Source organism: Salvia hispanica, chromosome 6 (assembly GCF_029641045.1).
Source record: "Salvia hispanica isolate PSC_SH4W2 chromosome 6, Shi_PSC_v1, whole genome shotgun sequence".
Taxonomy (NCBI): Eukaryota; Viridiplantae; Streptophyta; class Magnoliopsida; order Lamiales; family Lamiaceae; genus Salvia; species Salvia hispanica.
The window spans coordinates 24,055,841-24,082,795 of record NC_142697.1 but is presented as its reverse complement, the minus strand read 5'-3'; the positions used below and the strand labels follow the sequence as shown (position 1 = coordinate 24,082,795).

Here is a 26,955-nt window from a genome sequence, read left to right as displayed (position 1 = left end):
TAAATATTTTCACATTTATTGATCGCAGATTGGATAAATGGTCAGAACCAGGCTGGCCAATCACCAGAATGTGGGAGTTCATTCTTTATATCACGTGGCTTGTACCCACTAACGCCTTAATTCCCTGTACTACTCATTTCAATTTTATTTCTCGACATTCCTATTAATTTCAATTTTATATTTCTACTACTAAAATCAACTCTAATTTGAAGATCGAAATCCCGAATTAATACTGTAATAATTTCATCATTTATTCTTCTCTTGCCATTTAGCACATGTCATATTTTCTAAATTTGAAAACATTTCACCATTAATTACGGTAATAATAAAATAAGTCCGCTATTAAAACTATTTCAAATATTTTTTCTCTATTTTATACTCTACTAAACTTGTTTTATCTCCAAAATTAGTTATTTTTAGAGACCGGAAATTTTGAAGTGAAAAAAATATGGATTAAAATGAATGACGATCATCAAAATGGAGGCGCGTGAGTACTAGTTGAGTCACGAAGAAATCACCAATTTATGAATGTGTGTGTAAAAAATGGTGGTAGTAGCTGCAAAATCACACACACACACACAGAGTGTGACAGTGAGCGTGGAGTGTGGGGTTAGTGCATTAATTATAGATTCATGGATTTCAGCGTTATTTTATTTACTTCTTTTTTTTTCTTCCCTTTTTTCAAACTTCACCCTCATTCATACCCGCGCTCAAAAGCAAGAATCCGTTGATTATTTTTTGAAATTTATTGCACAAAATATACTCCCATATACAATAAACATAAAAATGAATAGCACCCCACATTTCCATCTTTCTCTCTGAGAGAGAGCCTCAGCCTCCCCACTTTTGGACAGCGAGAAAGCAACCCTCATCTTTTTCAACCCCATAAAAAAGCACCATCCCATGTTTTTGTTTTTCCTTTAATTCTTCGTTTTCATGTATTCATGTATGTATCTACTATAATCTTTGTGGAATCGCCACTTTTTCAAATCTCGAGGCAGGTATTCAGTGGCAATTTTCCCTTTTTTTTTTTTTTCATGGATAACTTAGTTTACAGGGCATACATATATATGAAGTGAGTGATATGTTGTTACCTTGCGTAATCAAGAATCAAGATTTTTTTATTTTTTCATTATTCAAATCTTGAAAACGGAAAACCCTGATTAGAAAGGGGTGAGCTTTTTTTTGCATTAAGAGTGTTTGCTGTTTTGTTTCAGACAGCAAAGGGGGTGAGGAAAAGGCCAGAATCCTAGGCAAAAAAATTGGTTTGAGGTAAAAGACTAATTTTTTGTTGATGTTGTTCTGTTCCGTTTTGAGAGGTGAACAGTTTCTGTAAAGAGAAAAGGGGTTAAAAGACTTGATCTTTTTTTTTTTCTAGGGTATTATTCCAATTGTTGTTTTTTATATAACAATCCACAAAAAGAGTGTTGCCCTTGAGCATGCAAGAAAGGGGAGAAATTTACAAGTTACAGAGAATATGAAGAAGAAGGTAAATAGTGGCAGTGATGCATCAAAGCAGAAAGAGAGGCATATTGTATCATGGTCTCCAGAGGTGAGACAGATTCTACCACTTTTGATTCTTTTCCTTATTGATTTGCTTATTGGTCTGATGGAGTTATTGATGAATGTTTGATTTTTTTAGGAGGATGATATTCTGAGGGAGCAAATCCGGCTACATGGGACTGAAAAGTAATAATCTTGCTAACCTGTGTTTAAACTTTAATAACAGTGTGAATCTTGTGTTTGCAGGTGTTGTTTTTTATTGATTATGGCTGATTAAAACTTGTGGTCTGGTTTTTATGATAGTTGGGCTATTATTGCTTCGAAATTCAAGGATAAAACAACTAGGCAATGTCGACGAAGGTTGGTAGACACAGGCGTCTTCTTCCTCTGTTTTGTCTACTAATTCATTGTTACATTTTTCTAATTGGAATTAATGTTTGGTTTGAATTTGTTTATATGTAGATGGTTCACTTATTTGAATTCTGATTTCAAGAAAGGTGGATGGTCGCCTGAGGAAGACGTGCTCTTGTGCGAGGTAACGATGCTCGTTGTTTTCTCTACTCTTCGTCTCTTCCAAGTTACAGTACGTGGTTGCTATTGATAATGTTTTCAAACAGAGCATTTTTTGTTTATCAACAAGTTGAGTTGTTCTTTGTTCTTTGTAAAGTCAGTTGGTGATCTTTTTTGGGGGGAACTTTTGTTGATAGCCTAGTTTGTTTTCAGAGTGATTTTTGTTAAGTAGCTATATATATTGATGATTTTGTCTCTAAAGGATAAGATTGATGGTTATTATATATATATATGTAAATTCATATTGTTCGTGATTTTGGTCTAATCATCTAACCGGCTCTCAGGCACAGAAGATATTTGGAAATAGATGGACTGAGATTGCAAAGGTAGTCTCTGGCAGGTAACTGTTTGAAATATAAAGGATCAATCTTTCATTTTGTTGGGTGCTTTTTTCTAATTGCTGCAGTTTAATAAGTGATATCCATGGTCTCCCAGAACTGACAATGCTGTGAAGAATCGGTTCACCACGCTGTGCAAGAAGAGGGCAAAGCACGAAGCTCTAGCAAAAGAAAACAGCACTTCTAGTTATATAAACTTGAACAACAAAAGGGTTATCTTTCCTAATGGGCTTAATGCAGGAGGATCTGAGAGTGCTGCACCTCTTAAGAAGATGAGGTACATTCAATCTCAATTTCCATTATCTCGAAAGGTGCTTTATTGCGTCAATATTCTTACAAGTTCGTCTTTTGCTTGTGATCTAGGGCCTATGTCCTAAATACAGCAGAAAGCCATGGAGAAAACTTACCCAGTGAATGTGGTAATGCCGATCATCTACTTAGGCCCCCATTTTCTGTACTAGCTCAAAATGTCCATAGTTGTGAGTCTAAATCCCCTTACCTTCTCAAAGTTGTGAGTTCAAGAGATCATATACAAAGGAAATGGATTTATAAAAAAAGGAAAAGAAAAAAGTCTAATTACTTAAACCAGCATGACTCTTCATTCTACTGTAAGTTCAAACAGAAGGATAATAAATGTGATTTTCTTTTTTCGCAGCTGGAATTAACAAAAGCCAAGGTACGTTTCTGAAGAAGGATGATCCAAAGGTGCTTGCGCTAATGCAACAAGCAGAACTGCTCAGTTCTCTAGCAATTAAAGTTAACTCAGAGAAGTCAGATCAGAGTCTTGAAAGTGCTTGGATGGTAAGTGCAAAGAGTTTGAGCGCTCGAGACTAGTTGCATTAGATCATACCCTATCGAAATGATTCATACGATGGTCCATCCTACCTCCTCCCACCAATCAATGATTGAAGCTGCAGTGATTCACAAAATGATTTCAAAAAGACATCTAGTTTTCATAACGATAGCTAAAACAATATCCTCCTCAGGTGAAAAGAAAATGGCTAGATAAATTTATGGTCCCCCACAATCCTCCAGTCCTCAGTTACCCTACCATTAACAATTTTTATGCTACTCTAACCTCCTTTCTCCGGTTTATTCTACCCTTCACTTTTTCATTACAATAGCCGCAATTTTTCTATGCATACAACTAAGTTTTTGAGGTGATTGTGGTCCAGGTTCTTCAAGACTTTTTGAAACAAAACAAAGAAAGTGATCTGTACACATTAACAAATCCTGATGTTGATTTTCAACTTGAGAAGTTCAAAGACTTGGTGGAGGATTTGACGAATGACGATGAAGGCAGTAGACCATCTTGGAGGTAACTCACAAGGCAGTCTAGTTTCAGTTGAGATTATTATTCACCTCCACATTTTGTAACCTAAATACTTTTCAGGGAACCTGATTTATATGAATCGTCCACAGCCAGCTCTGAGTATAGTGCAGGGTCAACTCTGCTGCCAATCATGCCAGGAGATAAAGCGGGTGACAGTCAAGATGAAACCTGCTTACTGCACCAGGAAAATGGACATCAAATGCAGCCAGATCAATTAGATCATCAGCAGTGCCTTGCTGAAAGCAGTCGAATATGCCAAACTTCAAGCACAGATGAAGGTACATTATATACCTATAAGTGTATGTATCATACTTAAAAATCCATCTCAACTCGAAGATTTGTTGGTTACCATTCCATCTTAAGATGTGGCAGAATACAGAATTGTTTCTGAATCTCATAACAAATCTATTTCATTGCAGTGAACATGTTGACTTGTAACAACACAAATGATAATGATGAAGCAGTATGTGAGTACTCTAGCACAGAGTTTGGTTCTCCTCTTCATGTAACTCCCTTGTTCGGAGCATTGGCAGCCACAATTCCCAGCCCAAAATTTTCAGAAAGTGTAAGAATTTCATGCTTTTCATCTACTCATAACAAGTAAAATTTTGATGGTCCATGCAGACCAAATTCAGTCTTTTCCCTTAAATTGGTACTTGGTAATGTTATTCGAAACCAACTCAAATTTATGACTAACAATTCAGCCTTTGTCACTTGAACAAAGCATTCAAAACATTATGCATATAGTACAGATTATAAATACACAGCACACAAGTCTGTACAAATTTTAATTTCAGATTCGGATATTAAATAAATTAAACCGGCTACGAACCACCATACAGGTTGCGGAAATCATAGAACTGGAAACTTATAATTTTTCTCCATCATTCGAGTTATCTGCTTGTTTTCCAGAACAGCCTTGATAATTTTGTTTTCCCACTATACTAGAGTGCAAGAGGATTCTACTCATCTCTAGAAGTGTTTTACTTCATTTTTGTCCAGATTGAGAGAATGTAAAAGGCCTAAAGAGTCCCAATTTTGTTTTTGAGGTGGGAAGTGTCTCTTAAACTGATCATTTTAATCATTTGATTTTGCAGGAAAAGCACTTCCTAATGAAGGCACTAGGAATGGATTCTACTTCTCCTGTTGCCAATGCTTCCCAGCCTCCTCCATGCAAGAGGTCCCTACTCCATTGTCTATGACCGAATCACTATGACTAGGCATTGGGAGGTTTCCCGTAGAGTGTAGAATATTTTTGATTCTTTTTGGAGTTCTTTATCCTTGGATTGCAGCTATCTCGACCTTAGTTTTTCTGAGTGGGCCTGGGAGGATCTGATCTCCTTTGGAATATAGGATGCTAAGGAGCATCCTTCATTTTCTTCTGAAGATCAACTGCTGTGATCTGCATCCTGGAGTTTTAATTTCTAATACTCACCTTGGTTCCTTGTGCGTGTTTTCTTGTGGTGTGTCATTTTTTTGTTGGTTTAATGGAACGTGGATACGGCCATCCACTGCGCCAAATGTTCTTTTTGGGCTAGATAAGCCTACTGTACAGACAGATTCAACACTAAAAACTCTTTAGTTATTAAGCGTAGCTATACAGTGGCAACGGAGATTGCCCTTTAGAGAGATTAGAAATAGGTATAGACATGGCAGCCAAAAGAAGAGCAAAAGTTGATCAGCTCGAAACATCTTTTGCTGTGTAAAAGTGTGCAGAGAAGTATGTAATAAGTTTCCATGGCATTGGAAACTCTTTTGGATCATATTAATGTAATCCATACTTATTTTGAGTGTGCAGACATGTTTCTCTTATCTAGTCTACAACATTGTTTCTTCGCAGCTGTTTCTTGAAATCTTGATGCAGAAATGAATGTAAAATGCAGAGACAAAAGGATGAACTGAACCAAGCAAAACCATAGCCATTTATAATTGATTGATACAGAAAGTAGGACTGAATACTTACTGAGTGTGAAGTTTACTCGTGAGCTTCTTGTTCTCGACTCTCTGTGTTCAAGTCTGCAAGTTGTTTGGAGTGTGCTTCTTCTGGGGAAGAGGGGCTGTTATTTAAGTTGGTCAGCCGAGGGACAAGTGTGATGATGATCGACAAAGCAAAAGTTTACTGGTTTAATGGAGGGAAACTTGTACAAGTTAAAGTTTGCTTTCACTGGCAGCCACTCTTCCTTTGAAATTACTGGAACACCCACTGGTTTAATCATCAACGCAGAGCTTCATCTTGCTGTATGATGGGGCAAACAAGTCATTTGACGCATACTTTTTTCACTTAATTTAGAGGGCCTAGGGACCTCAACTTTAGTAGTTGGATAGGATTATTGTGTTGCTGGTCCACCACATCAAAACTTAAGTGCTTCTTCGATTTGCTAAACAATGTTTGAATTTATAAAAAGTTGACTAAGAATTGCGTTTGACATTACATTTTGTAAATTCGGCTTTCCTATGCTCTGACAATATCTAATCAGAAGGAAGAAATAATCCCTACATATCTCACTACTCAAAAAGGAAACAAAATCGCCTCATATCATAGTAACATGATCCATGAGTTGTTTATGTGGACCTCCTCTTCTTCTGCATTCTCTGCGCCCTCTTCCATTTGAGGTATATCTGGTACGATAATCCGGAGAAAACCATGACTACACTCGTCCATTGCTTCTCAGAAAGGGGGTTTCCGCTCAACAGGGAAGACACAACTATGCTCACAAACTTACGGGTTGTGGTTATCGTGGTGTTGGTCAAAGAGCCAAACCGGCTGATGGTTAGGAATATGAAATTTTGGCCTACTGCACCACATAGACAATAGAGAAAAATATCCCATGCTGCTTCTGGATTCTTCTGGCAGAACTGAACTGCGTCGTAGCCAATGGCACCTGGCCACCCGAACATGAATACCAGATTATAGATGGTGCCCCATAAGTTCATTCCCATCATCATGTTCCAAGCGTTTGTTTTAGGATACCTGGAATAACAGCAGTTGATTTCTGTTAATGACTCCAGATTAATACCTGTAAGATGGCCAGCTGAGTAATATATAATCCAGTAACATTATATTAGTGTTCCATAGAATCTGTTCTAGAGGAAGTTTTATATTTATAGATAGCTGATTGTGGATGACGAGAACAAGGGCATATAGTATTATTGCCTTCAGATTTTGATAGCACTAGCACTATTGCACCAATATGAACTTATAAACAGCTTTTTATATAGTAGTACTAGGATTTTTTTCATAAAGTGAAGATGTGACTGCTGGTGTTTACCTGGCCGTAATTGAATCTTGAGTAGCATTAGTGAATCCATCGAAAGCCAGGTTCAGAAAACAAAGCCCATATCCTAGTGGGGCGTTAGGGTGTGCTAATTTGCTAATTGTCTTTGAGCTAGTCTGCATGGATAGGATTGAAACACTTCAGGAACAAAGGGTGCCATAACTTGGCCAATAAGGTTCACTTATGTTTCATGAGGTATAACTAGAAATGTATTCCTCACTGCCCATACGATGAACAAAACAACAAAATGCACATAAAGCAACTAGTTGGTAGATTTTTCAATTTGAGCTTGCTTCCAATGGACATGCACTGGTTCACTTTACAGATTATTAAATATTTTCTTTCAGTATGAGTCTTATTTGAAAATATAATCCGCGTTGTTGATGATTGATGATGAGAAAAAGGCATAAAATACAACCAGGCACTCACCTTAGAAAGTGCAAAAAGCGATACACCACCGGCAACTAGAAGTGAGCAAACGTACTCAGGGACGGTATATTTGATCCCATAAACTAGTGCACCCATCAGCATCACTGCACATAAAAAAAGACACATCTGAGCTTTTACATTTCATCCTTAAAATTTAAATTATCAACACCAGATACAGGATGAAACACAATATATTGACCCAATTACCATCTCTACTGGTATATTCGATAAATATATCCCACTTTTCTATCAGCTACGTTTCAGTATTACTACAATCTAATGACAAGAGTGAAGTACTTAACTAAACTACTCATGGAAATAAGTAGAGCTTTCAATCATAATGAGAGCAAATGCAGGTCTGAATTTTAGCTTATTTTATCATTTAAACTTTTGTTTCCTTAAATAATTTCTATTATTGCTAGAATCAATATCAAATAGAGATTTGCCAATCCAATCAAGAGAAACTGACCCACCTGGAATCATTTTTGAGGATTTTGCCAGAACCTACAGATAACACACCAAATTAGTCCACAATACTTAGAGAAAAATATATAATGTGGCTCTGTTGCCCATTGAAATTGTTATTAACTGGCTGGGTACAAGTGTTGCAAGCATGATAAAGTTCACTGTTATTTTAAAAAATCTAGTAATTCATAAACTTCAGACCCAAACACGTAAAAATGCTGGAATTCATAAGCACAATGACATTGATATTCGGCCAGTGAGCTCGCAATTATCACATAACATTGCACTCTTCTTAAGATTAGCATACTTTGTAAAATGAAAACAAATCCAACTTTAAAAAATTGACTACTTTGCAAGAGTATGACCACAATGGAATGCATCAAGTTCGCAAATATTTAAAACGACAAGCGAATGCATCAAGTTCGCAAATATTTAAAACGACAAGCAAATTGATGGGTGGTAGAACAGGTGAACGCCTTAAAGGGGACAATGTCCAGCTTATCATCAATGCACAAAACAAGAACTTTGGGAGTCAGGAACATGCCTGAGCGGGATAACTAATGTACTTGAGTGCTTCAATTCCCATGGCTGGTCCAATTGTATTAGTAATGCCAGCACTCCAGTAGCTCCACCATGGAGCACCACTCTTTCCACCATCCGACCAAATCATTATCACTGCTCGGAGATAAAACGCCGCCGATTAAGTCCCATGAGAGAGGGAGAGAACAAAATTGACAGCCAAAGGTGTAACTCATGAACTTACTCATAAATGACCATATCAAGCACACCACACTTTGAGCAAGATTTAAGAAAGCCAAGTGCTCAAACCTCTTTCCATCAAGACCGAACCTCTTCGTCGACCTAAATCAACACATTCACCAGTTCAAATCAAACACGCCCCAAATTATATAAGAAATCACATAATTTTGAACACAAAATGCATGAGCGAGCAAAGCACATTGTGATGATGCTATGCTACGAGCTAAATAACTCCATAAAAATAACATGAAAGCCCCCAAATGCAAACATACTAGAACCAATCTAATCGAACCTTTCCCCCCTGGAAATGGAATTACTTATTCTCTTGCAAACAATTAGTCATGGAAAATATAGAAAGTAATAATCGAAGCATAAAAAATGAAATGGCAATGCCTACAGAGTTTCTTGCAGGACGCCTTGATAAATATAAGCCGACCAAATCCCGGAGATACAAAATGCCAGGAGCAATACGCGGCGGAGTCTGGAGCCATGAGACTCCATTGCCGAATGTGAGATCGCCGCCGTACGAATTCTCCGGCGATTATCCTATTTCTTAGCTGCGGTGGAACGTACGAGAATATTCCGTGTTTGCCTATTGATATGGCGACCGAAATTTGTACAGAGGCGAGGTGGAGATTAACTGAATTGACACGAGAAGCTCTCCTACGTGGCAGGTTGTAATTGGCTGGTGTGAGTTGGAGCACGATGTCATTGGCGGAGACCACACATTTTACTGCGCGTGGGTTGAGTCGGGTCGGGTCGAGTCTCCTTAGAGATTGGATCTGTATCATACTCGTTCGTGTGACACTAGTTCAATTTAATCCAAAAAATAAGTGAACTAATTCAAATAACTTGTTCAATGTAGAGGGTTATAATTGAAATTTCAAATAATAAAATTCTAGTCCAATTCACCTGCATTCGATTATTTCACAATTGCGATAATCATTTATTTTTCGTCCTGTTTAACGACTTATTCAACAATTCAATGATGATTTAATTAAAAATAAATAATTATATTATATAAAAATAAAATTAGACTAATTTCTAATTTATTAATTTTTATTTAAATAAAACATAAAATTGTAACACGTTCAGAATTGATGATTTCATTAAAGTAAATAATGATGATCCTCGATTATCTATATAATCTATTTTCTCACTAAATTAAATGTCTTCTTAGCGTAACTAATACGTTAGTACATTGTTTTGAATAACATTTATTGGAGATTAGAATATTAAATTGTCATTCGAGCATCAAATCTCTTCAAAAATATTTGAGTGATAAACTTTCGCTTAAAAAATCAGAATTGAGGCGTCGTAATTAAAGGTTGCGTTGTTTGCAAATTAGTTAATAACTAATATAGTAACTTTCAATTCTGTGTATTAAAATTGTCAACACAAATGCATAATTATATCAATACAACATGTAAATTTAAAAATCAACACAAAGATATAAGTTTATCAACACAAGAATATTGATAAATTTTTATGTCTTTGTGTTGATATTTTTATCATACAAAATCGACATTAGTTATTACTCCGTAGTTATTACTGTAACTTAGTTAGTATTTAATCACATACCCGTAATTAAATCCCCCAATCTCTCAATATTCTCCAAATCAAGTTGATTTTCATAGCTCCATATTGCTAGACATTATCATTGTAAGGTAATAATAACGACCAAGTCCAAAGACACTACTCCATAAATTAACGTGATAACAAGTTATAGTGTGATGGATAAATATTGACTATATGTACATGTGACAGATCATTTCTCACATTTCTCATGTTAATTAGAGTCCATATAAGATGCATGTAAAAAGTTCAACAAAAAAATTATATAAAAACATGATGACCAAGTATCCTAAAAAAAATTGAGTTGAGATTTTTAATTTTTTCGAGTAAAAATTAAGGACTCGTTCACTTTCCCTTTTAGCAAATACACAGATTTAATTCTTGGCCAGATTTCAAATGGTGTGGCCCACCTATTTTGAATTATATCCATGCGTTCAGTATCCATGAATTAATATCCATAAATAAAAGTGATAGTTCTTTTTTTCCAGCAAGAGGACGAAAAAAACCTCCAAATATTTTCATAATTCCGAGCCATACCCTTCAACCTCCTAAAGCTGTGGCAAACGAAAAAAATAATAAGTCCGTCATTTTCATCTCAAATTTTAGGTATTTTACAGGCACCGCCTCCATCACCATAGCCACCACCACCTCCGCTGTAGCTACCGCTACCTCCATATCTACAGCTTCCACCTCTACTTCCTCCTCCGTTGTAGCCGCCTCCGCGGGTGCTTCTCTGCACAGATGGGGGAAACGAAACTTGAACGGAGCCCGCTGCCTCGCTCTGGCCCTAAAGCTCACCTGGATCGAAGATTAGAGCCGTTTTTTTTTTTCATTCGATTTCTCCTCTGAAGCCCTATGCAGTAGCTGCCCCGCACTTTCAGAGAAATTCGCCGCCACGGTATCAGAAACCAACGGCGGTGTACCGGTATGCACCTCTGGTCATCGGATTTCCCATCCCCGCCACTGCCGCGGTGAGAAACTACCCCGCCACCGCCGCCGTAAGGTGTGCTGAAATTCTCGATTTGGAGGGGAATCTAAAAATTTGGGGGCAAAAATGTCTTTTAGGTGTTCAAGTCCCTCAATTCTGGGCTCCCAAGAATTAAAAACCACCCATTTGCCAAGATTTATTTCAAGAGCATTTCTGATGAACAGTTACGGGCTGAGCCCCATATCTTGGGCCTGCCAGAAATTTAACACACAAACTGAACAACAGAATTTGATCAGATATGAACCCAAATCTAGTCATATCTGATAAACTGAACATGCCCTAAGAATTGAGGTGTAGAAGTAAATCTAATAATTACTCCAACTAAAATTATTACTCAACGACCAAGTATGATACGATAATGCTATACATCAAATCAAGAAATATTCAACGATCAGGTCCATCCGATATTATAACTAAGTCAACCACTGGCATGATAATGAAAACTCATACGCTCATTTTAATTCGGTGTTGGGTTTTTAAGATTTTTGAAGAAAAATAAGTGAAAAAAAGTTACTAGGTACTATAATTTTATTTTTATATATATTACTCCATTCGTCTCATAATAGGAGTCATTCTTATTGTGTTACAGATTTTAAGAAAGGTAAAAAATATTATAATTTTATTTTTATATATATTACTCCATTCGTCTCATAATAGGAGTCATTCTTATTGTGTTACAGATTTTAAGAAAGGTAAAGAATAGTAGTTTGAAAAAGTTAGTGGAATATGAGATGAGACCCATATTTTTTAATTAGTTTTTATAATAAAATATGAGTGAAGTGAGTTAGTGAAAGGTAGAACATACTTACTATTTATGGTAAAAATGAGGTGTGATCTTTTAATGTGGGACAAATAAAATGGCAAAATATGACTCTTATCGTGGGACGAAGGGGGTATTAGTTTTCACACTGTTTGACAACTCCAGTCTAACCATTTAGAGCACAACATGATTATACTGTTGAGTGTTCCTAGTGATAAGCAAAATACCAAAAAATTGAATACTTGATCTGAATCATATAGAAATTTTGAGTTTGGTTTAGTTGTTTTGGTTTTCCGTTTCACGTATGTTTATTTTTAGCAAATATTTTATTTTTCGATTCGATTCGATTCGATTAAGATATACTATAAAAACTGAAAAACTAAATATGTGTTTCATCCCATAAAAATATGCATTGTTTTTCTTTTTAGTCCGTCCCACAAGAATATGCATTTTTTAATTTTGGAAACTCTTTTCTCTCTAATGAGGTGGGACCCATTCTCCCCTAACAATATTTTAGTTACTTTTTCTTTCTACATCTGTCTTACATTACTAATTGTATATTAAAATCTGTGTCCAATCCAAAAATTGTATATTTTTTTGGGAATGATGGAGTATGAATATATCCTATACTCGTATTAAAAAACTCATTTGTGTTGGTTTATAGTATTAATAAATGTAATGATATTTTAGACTTTATAAAGATCGTAGTTGTTTGAACATGTTAATTATAGAAAATTTATTTTCAGTTTTTTTTTTGAAATATATTTGTACAATTTTGAATTTTATAGTTTGGATTTCAAATTTTGGATTTTTGGGATATATATTTGTGTAATAGTACATTTTCTTTTCAAGTTTGGATCGATTTTTGTAGTTAAAATTTTGGGTTTTCGAATTCAATTTCTTGAATAATTCGTTTCGATTCTGGTTGTCACAAATTTATGCTTTTTGTTCAATTTGATTTAGGCCAAAAAATTTAACTGAAAACAAAATTAAATACTCACAAGTCACACCCTAATTGTTCCCGCATGCAACTTTCTTCTGACTTCAACTTCATCTAAATAATTGCTTGATTTCATAGGTCTTCCAACACACAAGAAGCTATTTGGAAATGCACTAAAGTCGTATGCTACTTTGATAGTTCTATATAAATCCGACCAGGGTTGCATAATCCTATTGTTTTGCTTGCTTTTGCATAATTAGATGATAATATTAAATAATAGGTCGAGCCAATAAAAATTCTAAGTTGTAGGACTAGTAGGGTACATTTGTATACTTCATTTTCATCAAATTTTTAGTTACCTACTCAAGAAAGTCAACGCTCGAGTCTCCAAATCACTATAGTCTACACTTACCAGAGTCGTATTTCACCTTCATACTTGAACAATTAACACTAGTATCATTTTTTCCAATTTCCCTCGCAAAAATACAACATGATATGTGTGAATATGACTATGATGCATGTATTACATTCTACTGTGTTGTTAGGATGAGATACACATTTTTTAAATAAAATATATAGAGTATTAATTGTTTGATTATGAAATACACATTTTTCAAAATAATAAATTCACAAAATATTATGGAGTATTGATTAATACTACTAGTATTTTGCACACTACCTTTCATATTGTATAATTAGTAATTTAAATCATACTACTAGTACTTCCTACATTTCAATGAAAATGACCCCTTTCTTGGGCAGTACGAGATTTTATGCAGCCTTATTTTGTTTCTTAAGTTGAAGAGTAAAGTAAAAAAGAGGGAATAAAATAGAGATAAAAGGTATTTCTATTTTTAGTAATGAGTCATTTTGGTTGAGACAAACTAAAAAGGAAATTGGATCATCTTCAATGGGACGGCTCCGTCCCAAGGAAGATGACTCATTCCTTGGGCAGCACGAGATTTTATGTAACTTTATTTTGTGTATTGAGAGAAGAGCGTAAAGTAAGAGAGATAAAATAGAGATAAATGTATTTCCATTTTAAGTAATGAATCATCTTGGGTGAGACAAACTAAAAAGGAAAATGAGTCATCTTTATGAGATAGAGGGAATATTTTTTTTAATTTTAATACGTTCCTACAAACAATGAATTTTAATACTCGAATTGTTTATATTCTTTTTTATTTCTCATAAGATGACATCTTATTTTATGATACCAGTGTAATATTGGGAAAACATTTTTAAGTATAAACGTTATTCGAATAGTTAGCATGAGAAATAATATACAAATACCTTAGAATCAACTCAATATATAGAACATTAAAAAGGCTAAATATGCATCAGTTGTATATATTCACATAAGATAATGTAACATATTACTTTGTAGTAGCATAATTTAGCAAGCAATAGAGTGAGTTAGAATTTGTTTTATCATTTAAAAATATAAACGCGTTTAAAGAGAAATTACACCAGCATAATTTAGCAAGCAATAGATTGAGTTAGAATTTGTTTTATCATTTAAAAATATAAACGCATTTAAAGAGAAATTAGACCAAGTCAACAAGGGAATTTCCCAAATGTGAATGCGATCACGCATGCTGAGAAATTAGGTCTACGCGTTTTATTCTTTTCTCTAAACAATTCTTGGGAATCGGGAGTCTGTCTGTTTCCTATTACTATATCAAAGATAATTACTTTGCTTTACATCCAAACAAGTTTTAATAAGCCTGTGCACAGGACTATAATATCCCTAAAAAGTACAAATAATAAAGATAATAAGAAGAAATATATACTTCATGAACTTTTCCAAGAAAACAAGATTGATGGGGACTTAAATGTAAGATAGAGCATTCACCATGGAAGGGCCCTCCCATATGGCCCTCTCATTCCACATCAGCGTTTGTTCAAATGGCCTATCTCAAGGTAATAGAAGGGCCCTCTCATTCCATTTCATTTCCACATCATCACCCGTTTTATTTAAATTTTTTAGCACTTCTACATTTAATATGTTATCAAATTAATACGCAAGTACGCGCTGCACCACTCGGTTTATGTCTTCGTCGTCGGATCGCTACCGGAAGATATTGATTAAATTTAATAGAGAGAGAAAATGTATTCAAATAGAGAGAATATAAGATGTTGGTGTGGAGAAGTGAAGAATGAGAGGTTGTATTTATAGTGAAAGATATGGAATAAAAAAAAATTAGGTGAGAGGGCCGACCGGCGGCCCTTCCTCCACAATGGAGGGCCGATCGTAAGGCCCTTCTCAGCGACGAGGGCCGATACATCGGCAATATGGGGGAGAGAGGGAGGGGGCGCACGACAGCCCCTTTTCCACAATGATGGGGCGATGGGAGGCCCTCCATTGTGAATGCTCTAAAAGATCAGAGTACTTTCCATGTTTTTGTCGGAAAGTAAGGTTATTGAGATGAAAGAAGTGTATCTCGTTTGAATTGGGAACATGAATTATTATGAAGTTATTTCGTTAATGTAAAAAAATTCATTCTTTGTGCAATATGTTCACTGTAATTTGTTCACTTAATTCTGCTTCATCTAAATAATTTATTGGATCTGCCATTATTCGTGATTATCTAATCTATCTTTGGAATCTCCTAATTAGTCCTAACCGAATGGCCCCATAGAATATATTTATACACGTACAATATGATGGACTATATATACAATTATAGAGGTAAGTGATGACAGAGCATGATGTTATACATTTCACTTGTCAACTACTATATGACCAAAATAAAATATTTAATCTGTGTTAGCTACTTTGTGTTAATTTAATAATGTGCAAATATACCGGAATAAGTCAACTCGTTTGTGCACATATATGACATCGATTTTAAGGCAAGAAATTAAAAAACCAGCAACCTTGTCCAAGAACAAGATGGAACCTTCATTTGTTTGCTTTAGTCAAAAGAATAAATGCTTGTAAATTAAAAAATGGTAAAGGTTATAATTTGATATTTTGCTAGCAAATTTTTTACATATTCGCTTTTTACTTTTCTTTCAGGGTCCCTATTTTAGATTTATAAGTCAACATGTGGTGCGAATAGATTCTTTTTTTTTGTAGTGGCAATTCATGGATCATTTCATCACATCGTGAGAATGTAATCAATAAAGAAATGAAAATGATATGATTCTTTTTAGTCTTTTATTTCCCCATCATTGGTTTATTATGCGAGATGTAGGGGAAGAGGCTTTTGCTATATCCTAAGATTAAATTGTTTTTGGGAAAGAGAACATATTCCATTTTTTTTTACTAAGAGTGTCTCCAACGTCGGCGACGTCCCCGCCGACGTCCTACCGGACGTCCGCCCGCGCCCGTCCCAAATGGCCGTCGGATGGCCTCGCCCCTCGCGTCGACGTCCGACCGGACGTCCGCCACTGTGGCGAAGGTCGGACGTCCCTGTCGGACGTCCGATTTTTTAATTTAAAAAAAAAAAAAAAAAACTCTATACATAGGACTCCCCCAACTTCATTTCATTCACACCACTTGTATTGACAAGTTTCTCTCTCTAAATCTACAAATTTCATTTCTACTACAATGAAGAACAATAGGAACTCCCCCACCACGAGCGGGGGAAACACACCCACGATTCCCACCGGATCGGAGGGAAACTTTGCGGGGATGAATCCCCAATTTGCAGGGGTGAATCCCATGGCGGGGATGCCGGGGATGACTCCCCAAATGTTCTACAATATGTACCAGTGGATGAGTCAGATGGGTGGGATGATGCCCGGGGCAGCTGGGATGGGCGGAATGATGCCGGGGGCGGCGGGGATGGGCGGGATGATGCCCGGGGCAGCGGGGATGGGCGGTATGCCGGCGGGGATGGGTGGGATGATGCCCGGTGCAGTGGGGATGGGCGGTACACCGCCAAATATGGCGGTGGGTGGGTCGATGCAGCACAGGAGCCCGAGGACGCCCAGGGAATCTGTCTATCGCCCATATATTGATTTGTTGGCCGCTGATTCCCCTAGTACTGTTCCGGAGACTCAGTACGCCGGCATCGAGACATTCTCTTTTGAGGAGCTGGGAGCGGAATTGGGGCTATCACCGATTCGTGAGACTCCCAATGAGGCGGAGCCCGCTACAAGGGGCAGGAGCCGGGTCAAGAGCAAGGCGAGGGGCGGGGGAAGGGGTAAGGGCAAGGGCAAAGCCCCGAGCTCTTCCTCGCACACGGGGGCAGAGGAGGAGGAGGTTGAGGTTGAGGATGAGCCGGGGAAGAGGACGATCTGGACCGTGTGGGAAAATGCCGCGCTTGCGACGGCCTGGCACGGTATAGTAGAGGATGATGGGGCTGGCAGCGGAAGCGGGTGCATAAAACAAATCACATAATTATCAGATCTATTTAGCAGATTATTTAGACAAAAGCTATTCGCGCAAATTTCACATGTATCATGCTCATAACTTGAATCAATCATGTTTTAGAATATAGAAACCTAAAACATGCTTTTCTACGGAGCAGGAAAAATACCTTGTTTAATTCTCCAAAGAATTGAAGATGGCTAGCGACTTCTCCACGTGATGCTTTGAGTACTAGACCACAAATCTTCTCTCTGGTTCCCGAACTGTACTCTAATATCAGTGTGGGCTGATCTTACTAGAATACTAGGACTTAAATAAAGAAGACAGAAGAAATCCTTTTTGAAACAGGAGAGGAATTCGAAAATTCCTACAGCTTGTGAGAGCTGAAATTTTCGAAAATTTTAGCAAATAAAATTGTGTTATTTCTGTCTCCTTTATTCTCCTATTTATATTAAGTTCCTTTTGGGCCCAGACAGGGATCTATGGAAGGCTTTGGATATGGGCTCATCCAATTTACTTTTACTAATTAAATTGAACCCACAATTTAATATAAGTTATAATTGGAATATTACGAGCAGCCACTACAGAAGTAATATTGAACTCTCCCCATCCAAATCCGAAATTACAAGTAATCCGGGTTTCCGTTTATCTTTCATTTCCCGCGCTTAAGATTAAAATGTCCATTAATTAATTAATGTCTGCTATTGACTTAATTAATTAACTTCTTATTAATTCCAAGAGTGGACTCAGCATGAAACACTTATTTATTATTCATAGAGTAATCAAACTCCAACTAGCTAGGTTCCGAATAATAAAACCTTGTTTCGCGCTCCTCTTGAGGACATTATCAAACGAGACTCAGCTCGTGCACGATTCAATATAATAGCAATCCTAGCACCGCTAGATATCGATCACCACTGCCCAATATATCAGGATAATTGGGTTACGAAAAACCCGCACCATTTGATAAGTCAAAGCAATGCATAATCAATACCGTATGCTCAATGCTAACCTACATTGATTAAGAAATAAATATTTATCAAGACCTCGCCTTTCAGTAGATAGCCCAAGGCAAGTCTTGCTGTTAGATCCGTTCAGTGCTATACCACACCAATGTCATCTTATTTCAGTAAGGCTTAGAAATATACGGACTGACATTGCAACCTTTCTCGATGGGTAGTCTAATTCCATCTAGGTTGTGAAATTCATATTTTTCTTTGTTTAGAACTGACCGTATTACCTTAAAGTGGACGACGCCCACAACCGGTCTACTAAAACAAAGACTTAGACTTTGTTAAGTTAACTTATACATTTAAACATGCATTAACATCCATTAAATGTAAAACATAACAACATTATGACAAAAATAATCTGTTTTATTCATTGGAAAATAAAATAAGAGTTTTACAGTATTCAATCACTCGAAACGTGATTTCTAGTATACAAACTCTAACAATCTCCCACTTATACTCAAAACACTTTCGAGTATACAAAATGTGCTAACGTCTAAATCTCCCACTTATACTGAAAGCGGATTGAGGTCTTGAATTAGTCGAACTCCCATTCCTTCAACATGGCTTTCATACGGCTTTACCGCTAACGCCTTCGTGAAAGGATCTGCCAGGTTGTTTTCTGACTCAATCTTGACCACTTGTATGTCTCCTCTCTGCACTATATCTCGAATGATATGATACTTCCTCTCTATGTGCTTGCTCGCCTTATGAGCCCGTGGTTCTCTCGAATTTGCCACAGCACCGTAATTGTCACAATAAACGGTGATGCTCTTGGGCATATTCGAAACCACACCTAAGTCCAGAAGGAAATTCTTAAGCCAAACAGCCTCTTTTGCAGCCTCCGAAGCGGCCACATATTCGGCTTCCATGGTAGAGTCTGCAATGCATTTCTGCTTTACACTCTTCCAAATTACGGCTCCACCTCCTAAGGTAAACACATATCCGGAAGTTGATTTTCTCGAATCTAGATCAGCCTGAAAGTCTGAATCTGTATATCCTAAAGGACAGAGCTCGGCTGCATTGTAAACTAGAACATAGTCCTTAGTCCGATTAAGGTACTTGAGTATGTTCTTTACGGCAGTCCAATGTCCTTGGCCGGGATTTGATTGATATCTTGCTACCATGCCAACAGCAAAGCAGATATCGGGTCTAGTACAAAGCATAGCATACATGAGACTACCAACTGCCGAGGCATATGGTATTCTTCTCATCTCTGCTATCTCAGATGCTGTCTTAGGACACATCTCTTGAGACAACTGGATGCCATGTCTAAAAGGTAGGAAACCTTTCTTGGCATCTTGCATGCTAAAGCGTCTAAGTACCGTTTCGATGTAAGATTCTTGGGATAAGCACAACATTTTCTTACCTCGGTTCCTAAGAACCTTGATACCGAGAATGTGTCCCGCATCACCCATATCTTTCATCTCGAACTGGCTGGACAACCAAGTTCGCACTGATGACAACATCTTTTTATTGTTTCCAATTAGAAGAATGTCATCTACATACAAAACTAAGAACACAACATTTCCTTTTTCAACCTTCTTATACACGCAGCTTTCATTAGGGCATTTTTCGAATCCAAACTTTTGAACAGTTTGATCGAAACACTGGTTCCATGATCTAGATGCTTGCTTGAGACCATAAATGGCCTTCTTAAGCTTCCAAACCATGTGTTCCTTGCCCTTCACTACATAGCCTTCGGGTTGTTCCATGTAGATGGTCTCCTCAAGACTCCCGTTTAGAAACGCAGTCTTAACGTCCATCTGCCATACTTCCCAATCCATGTAAGCTGCTATAGACAAAAGTATACGGATCGATTTGAGCATGGCCACTGGGGAGAAGGTCTCATCGTAATCGATACCTTCCTTTTGGGTATACCCCTTAGCCACTAGTCTTGCCTTGAAGACTTTAACTCGTCCATCGGGTCCACGTTTACGTTTGTATATCCACTTGCTCCCAATGGCAGTACAGCCTTCGGGTAGGACAGACAAATCGTAGACGTCTTTGTCTAACATAGATTGTAGTTCCGAATCCATTGCTTTCACCCATTCGCAATGATCGACATCAGCCTGCGCCTCTGCAAAATTCCAGGGATCCAGTACATTGCTGTCCGAGGAGTGATCCATACACTCACCCAAACCAATGTATCTATCGGGCTCATGAGAGACCCTCCCACTGCGGCGCGGCACTACAATATCTGGAGTATTAGTTGAAGTTTCTGGAATTGTTGTTACACTTGGTAATTGTTCTTGGTTAATGGAAGTTGAAACTTGAGTTAGCTCTTCTAGAGCAATCTCACTGCTGGACTTATGATTCATTACATAGTCTTCCTCTAAGAATGTGGCATGAGTGCTCACAATCACTTTCTGATCTCTGAGACTATAGAATTCATAAGCTTTCGTTCCTCTAGGGTATCCTATAAACACGCAAACCTCAGTCCTTGATTCCAGCTTAGTTGGATCCTTTTCCAATACATGAGCCGGACACCCCCATACTCTGAGATGTTCTAGATTGGGCTTACGCCCATTCCACAACTCATATGGGGTAGTAGGAACAGATTTAGAAGGTAAGACGTCTAAGAGATAGTTTGCAGAAAGCAAAGCATGACCCCAAAACGAAACAGGTAACCGTGCATAACTCATCATCGATCTGACCATATTTAATAAGGTCCTATTCCTTCTTTCAGCCACGCCATTCTGCTGGGGTGTGTGATGGAGCTGGCAGCGGAAGCGGGTGCATAAAACAAATCACATAATTATCAGATCTATTTAGCAGATTATTTAGACAAAAGCTATTCGCGCAAATTTCACATGTATCATGCTCATAACTTGAATCAATCATGTTTTAGAATATAAAAACCTAAAACATGCTTTTCTACGGAGCAGGAAAAATACCTTGTTTAATTCTCCAAAGAATTGAAGATGGCTAGCGACTTCTCCACGTGATGCTTTGAGTACTAGACCACAAATCTTCTCTCTGGTTCCCGAACTGTACTCTAATATCAGTGTGGGCTGATCTTACTAGAATACTAGGACTTAAATAAAGAAGACAGAAGAAATCCTTTTTGAAACAGGAGAGGAATTCGAAAATTCCTACAGCTTGTGAGAGCTGAAATTTTCGAAAATTTTAGCAAATAAAATTGTGTTATTTCTGTCTCCTTTATTCTCCTATTTATATTAAGTTCCTTTTGGGCCCAGACAGGGATCTATGGAAGGCTTTGGATATGGGCTCATCCAATTTACTTTTACTAATTAAATTGAACCCACAATTTAATATAAGTTATAATTGGAATATTACGAGCAGCCACTACAGAAGTAATATTGAACTCTCCCCATCCAAATCCGAAATTACAAGTAATCCGGGTTTCCGTTTATCTTTCATTTCCCGCGCTTAAGATTAAAATGTCCATTAATTAATTAATGTCTGCTATTGACTTAATTAATTAACTTCTTATTAATTCCAAGAGTGGACTCAGCATGAAACACTTATTTATTATTCATAGAGTAATCAAACTCCAACTAGCTAGGTTCCGAATAATAAAACCTTGTTTCGCGCTCCTCTTGAGGACATTATCAAACGAGACTCAGCTCGTGCACGATTCAATATAATAGCAATCCTAGCACCGCTAGATATCGATCACCACTGCCCAATATATCAGGATAATTGGGTTACGAAAAACCCGCACCATTTGATAAGTCAAAGCAATGCATAATCAATACCGTATGCTCAATGCTAACCTACATTGATTAAGAAATAAATATTTATCAAGACCTCGCCTTTCAGTAGATAGCCCAAGGCAAGTCTTGCTGTTAGATCCGTTCAGTGCTATACCACACCAATGTCATCTTATTTCAGTAAGGCTTAGAAATATACGGACTGACATTGCAACCTTTCTCGATGGGTAGTCTAATTCCATCTAGGTTGTGAAATTCATATTTTTCTTTGTTTAGAACTGACCGTATTACCTTAAAGTGGACGACGCCCACAACCGGTCTACTAAAACAAAGACTTAGACTTTGTTAAGTTAACTTATACATTTAAACATGCATTAACATCCATTAAATGTAAAACATAACAACATTATGACAAAAATAATCTGTTTTATTCATTGGAAAATAAAATAAGAGTTTTACAGTATTCAATCACTCGAAACGTGATTTCTAGTATACAAACTCTAACAATCTCCCACTTATACTCAAAACACTTTCGAGTATACAAAATGTGCTAACGTCTAAATCTCCCACTTATACTGAAAGCGGATTGAGGTCTTGAATTAGTCGAACTCCCATTCCTTCAACATGGCTTTCATACGGCTTTACCGCTAACGCCTTCGTGAAAGGATCTGCCAGGTTGTTCTCTGACTCAATCTTGACCACTTTTATGTCTCCTCTCTGCACTATATCTCGAATGATATGATACTTCCTATCTATGTGCTTGCTCGCTTTATGAGCCCGTGGTTCTCTCGAATTTGCCACAGCACCGGAATTGTCACAATAAACGGTGATGCTCTTGGGCATATTCGTAACCACACCTAAGTCCAGAAGGAAATTCTTAAGCCAAACAGCCTCCTTTGCAGCCTCCGAAGCGGCTACATACTCGGCTTCCATGGTAGAGTCTGCAATGCATTTCTGCTTTACACTCTTCCAAACTATAGCTCCACCTCCTAAGGTAAACACATATCCGGAAGTTGATTTTCTCGAATCCAGATCAGCCTGAAAGTCTGAATCTGTATATCCTAAAGGACAGAGCTCGGCTGCATTGTAAACTAGAACATAGTCCTTAGTCCGATTAAGGTACTTGAGTATGTTCTTTACGGCAGTCCAATGTCCTTGGCCGGGATTTGATTGATATCTTGCTATCATGCCAACAGCAAAGCAGATATCGGGTCTAGTACAAAGCATAGCATACATGAGACTACCAACTGCCGAGGCATATGGTATTCTTCTCATCTCTGCTATCTCAGATGCTGTCTTAGGACACATCTCTTGAGACAACTGGATGCCATGTCTAAAAGGTAGGAAACCTTTCTTGGCATCTTGCATGCTAAAGCGTCTAAGTACCGTTTCGATGTAAGATTCTTGGGATAAGCACAACATTTTCTTACCTCGGTTCCTAAGAACCTTGATACCGAGAATGTGTCCCGCATCACCCATATCTTTCATCTCGAACTGGCTGGACAACCAAGTTCGCACTGATGACAACATCTTTTTATTGTTTCCAATTAGAAGAATGTCATCTACATACAAAACTAAGAACACAACATTTCCTTTTTCAACCTTCTTATACACGCAGCTTTCATTAGGGCATTTTTCGAATCCAAACTTTTGAACAGTTTGATCGAAACACTGGTTCCATGATCTAGATGCTTGCTTGAGACCATAAATGGCCTTCTTAAGCTTCCAAACCATGTGTTCCTTGCCCTTCACTACATAGCCTTCGGGTTGTTCCATGTAGATGGTCTCCTCAAGACTCCCGTTTAGAAACGCAGTCTTAACGTCCATCTGCCATACTTCCCAATCCATGTAAGCTGCTATAGACAAAAGTATACGGATCGATTTGAGCATGGCCACTGGGGAGAAGGTCTCATCGTAATCGATACCTTCCTTTTGGGTATACCCCTTAGCCACTAGTCTTGCCTTGAAGACTTTAACTCGTCCATCGGGTCCACGTTTACGTTTGTATATCCACTTGCTCCCAATGGCAGTACAGCCTTCGGGTAGGACAGACAAATCGTAGACGTCTTTGTCTAACATAGATTGTAGTTCCGAATCCATTGCTTTCACCCATTCGCAATGATCGACATCAGCCTGCGCCTCTGCAAAATTCCAGGGATCCAGTACATTGCTGTCCGAGGAGTGATCCATACACTCACCCAAACCAATGTATCTATCGGGCTCATGAGAGACCCTCCCACTGCGGCGCGGCACTACAATATCTGGAGTATTAGTTGAAGTTTCTGGAATTGTTGTTACACTTGGTAATTGTTCTTGGTTAATGGAAGTTGAAACTTGAGTTAGCTCTTCTAGAGCAATCTCACTGCTGGACTTATGATTCATTACATAGTCTTCCTCTAAGAATGTGGCATGAGTGCTCACAATCACTTTCTGATCTCTGAGACTATAGAATTCATAAGCTTTCGTTCCTCTAGGGTATCCTATAAACACGCAAACCTCAGTCCTTGATTCCAGCTTAGTTGGATCCTTTTCCAATACATGAGCCGGACACCCCCATACTCTGAGATGTTCTAGATTGGGCTTACGCCCATTCCACAACTCATATGGGGTAGTAGGAACAGATTTAGAAGGTAAGACGTCTAAGAGATAGTTTGCAGAAAGCAAAGCATGACCCCAAAACGAAACAGGTAACCGTGCATAACTCATCATCGATCTGACCATATTTAATAAGGTCCTATTCCTTCTTTCAGCCACGCCATTCTGCTGGGGTGTGCCCGGCGCAGTCGTTTGGGATTCAATCCCAGCTACCGATAAATAGTCCAAAAACTCGGCACTTAGGTATTCGCCTCCGCGATCAGATCGCAGGCATTTGATACTCTTACCATGTTGCGTCTCTACTTTAGCCTTAAACTCCTTGAACTTGTCAAAAGTTTCAGACTTGTAGCGCATCAAATAGATGTATCCGATTTTCGAGTAGTCATCTGTAAAGGTGACGAAATATCGAAAACCGCCCTTTGCCTCGGTTGACATTGGTCCACACACATCAGTATGAATGAGCTCAAGTACTTCTTTGGCCCTATTCCCCTTTGATCTAAAAGATCTCTTAGTCATCTTGCCTTCGAGACAGGACTCACACTTCGAAAACGGTTCCTTCTCAAGACCTTTAATAAGATCTTGATCAACCATCGCATGAATCCTTCTTTCGTTGGCATGACCAAGTCTAAGGTGCCATAAGTACGTTTCATTCATTGAAGTTGAAGGTTCTTTTCTTTTCTTAGAAATTTTCGATGTAGCATTGAGTTCTGATTTACGTTGATTAAATTGTGTAGAAGTGATCGTGTACAGATTGTTTTCCATGATACCGCGACAGATATAAGAACCATCTTTCTTAATAACGCAATTGTCATTAAAAGAAATCGAATATCCATCATAAGACAATTTAGAAACTGAAATTAAATTTCTTCTAAAAGAGGGTATCAACAAAACATTCTTCAAAATCAAAAATCTATCACTAGAAAAACGTAAATAAACGTCTCCCACTGCAACGGCCGCCACTTTCGTAGCGTCGCCCAGCTGGACCTCTATCTCACGATCATGTAGCCGTCTTGTCACCTGCATCAAGTCAGGATCAAAACATATATGATCAGTTGCTCCAGTATCAATAACCCAAGTATGAGTAGATGTCAAAGCCAAACATGACTCGACTACTAGAGCATGGTGCATACCTGTAGCCTTGCCCTTTTTAGGACAATCTGGCTTCCAATGACCTTTCTCTCCACACTTGAAGCATTTTCCAGTTTGCTTCTTGTCACCCCGCTGTTTCTTCTTTCCCTTAGCATTGTTGACTGCTACTTGGTTCGGTGCCTTTTTCTTTCCTCTTCTAGCCTTAGAGCCAGAGGAATTAGGCGCGATACTCATCATAGCTACTTTAGCTTGAACCATAAGGTCCTCCGCCGACTGAAGTTCAGTCAGCAACTCTGCTAAAGTATAATTCCGTTTGTTCATCTCAAAGTTGAGCTTGAACTGCTGGAAGCTAGGGGGAAGACTCTGAAGGATTATAGTAACCTGGGACTCGGGATCGATCGTCCCTCCCAATACCTCAATCTGGTTGAGGTGACTCATCATCTCGAGGACGTGTTGCCTCACAGACGAGCCTTCCTTCATAGACTTCGTCATGATACTCCGAAAGGCTTGAGACTTAGCCGTTCGATTCTGAGTACCAAAAAGATTTGCGAGATTTGTCATGATCTCGGCGGCAGTTTCCATGGCAGAATGCTGATGCTTGAGTACTGATGACATAGAAGCCAACATGTAGCACTTAGCCATCTCATTCGCCTTATGCCACCGTCTATGCGCATCTCGCAATGCTTGCGCGGCATTGGCAGCCGGCACAGCTGGGCGTGGAGTAGTGAGCACAAACTTGTACTCTTCGGCTGTGAGAACGATATCCAAGTTTTGTTTCCATTCGATGTAATTTTGGCCTTCGAGTTTGTTTTCTTTGAGAATGGCAGAAAGAGGATTAAAAGACATCTTGACGAATTTTATTGCACTGCAAACAGAAGATTTTACTATTTGTCATAAACTTATGTAAGGAAATTGAGTAGATTAACCATAAAACTTTTCAAAATCTTACAACAGCCAAATTAATAAATTGTACCCTCCTCTGGAGGTAAATACGCATTAAAATTTTGACAATTTTACTGGTCACAGCACCGACGCATCAATATCTTCCTCCTCTGGAGGTCAACACGCCTAATGTTGCCTAAGCATGACCATCAGATTTAGCATTACAGAATTTTATTTCTACAACACACTCCCATAACAATGTTTATGTGCTGATAATAAAACCAAGCTATCTCATAAATTCTGATTGAACCCTGAAACTTGTAATTCCTTAGGATTATTGTCCCTACTCTGTAGGTGGCGATAATATTAGGAATCACTTTCTAGTTCATTCTATTTATTATTTGAGAAGTCCGCCCTTATGAACTTACTGTTTTCGTAGGATTATT

The 26,955-nt window shown here is 38.0% G+C and overlaps 2 protein-coding genes across 4 annotated transcripts; one reads left to right on the top strand and one right to left on the bottom strand.

Moving 5' to 3' along the window:
* The first annotated feature begins 752 nt into the window (after positions 1–752).
* LOC125205240 (transcription factor MYB88-like) lies at positions 753–5,583 on the top strand. Of its 3 annotated transcripts, none has more exons than XM_089060576.1 (14): positions 753–1,001; positions 1,222–1,272; positions 1,379–1,552; positions 1,643–1,689; positions 1,807–1,863; positions 1,966–2,038; positions 2,358–2,413; positions 2,509–2,688; positions 2,775–2,890; positions 3,067–3,212; positions 3,587–3,729; positions 3,805–4,022; positions 4,164–4,309; positions 4,842–5,583. In XM_089060576.1, exons 3-14 carry the CDS (start codon positions 1,478–1,480, stop codon positions 4,944–4,946), a joined length of 1,362 nt encoding a protein of 453 aa, XP_088916702.1. In that variant the 5' UTR covers positions 753–1,001; positions 1,222–1,272; positions 1,379–1,477; the 3' UTR covers positions 4,947–5,583. The 3 variants fall into 3 exon arrangements, with proteins under 3 accessions (XP_088916702.1, XP_047960029.1, XP_047960027.1); XM_048104072.2 differs by having other exon boundaries at positions 1,218–1,272; positions 2,775–2,830; XM_048104070.2 differs by having other exon boundaries at positions 1,218–1,272.
* Positions 5,584–6,118: 535 nt separating this feature from the next.
* On the bottom strand, positions 6,119–9,293 carry LOC125205241 (UDP-galactose/UDP-glucose transporter 3-like). The gene is made up of 7 exons (XM_048104073.2): positions 9,070–9,293; positions 8,677–8,774; positions 8,458–8,588; positions 7,922–7,952; positions 7,449–7,552; positions 7,014–7,135; positions 6,119–6,715 (listed from the first exon to the last, which is right to left on the bottom strand). Exons 1-7 carry the CDS (start codon positions 9,171–9,173, stop codon positions 6,307–6,309), a joined length of 999 nt encoding a protein of 332 aa, XP_047960030.1. The 5' UTR covers positions 9,174–9,293; the 3' UTR covers positions 6,119–6,306.
* Between the last annotated feature and the right edge of the window lie 17,662 nt (positions 9,294–26,955).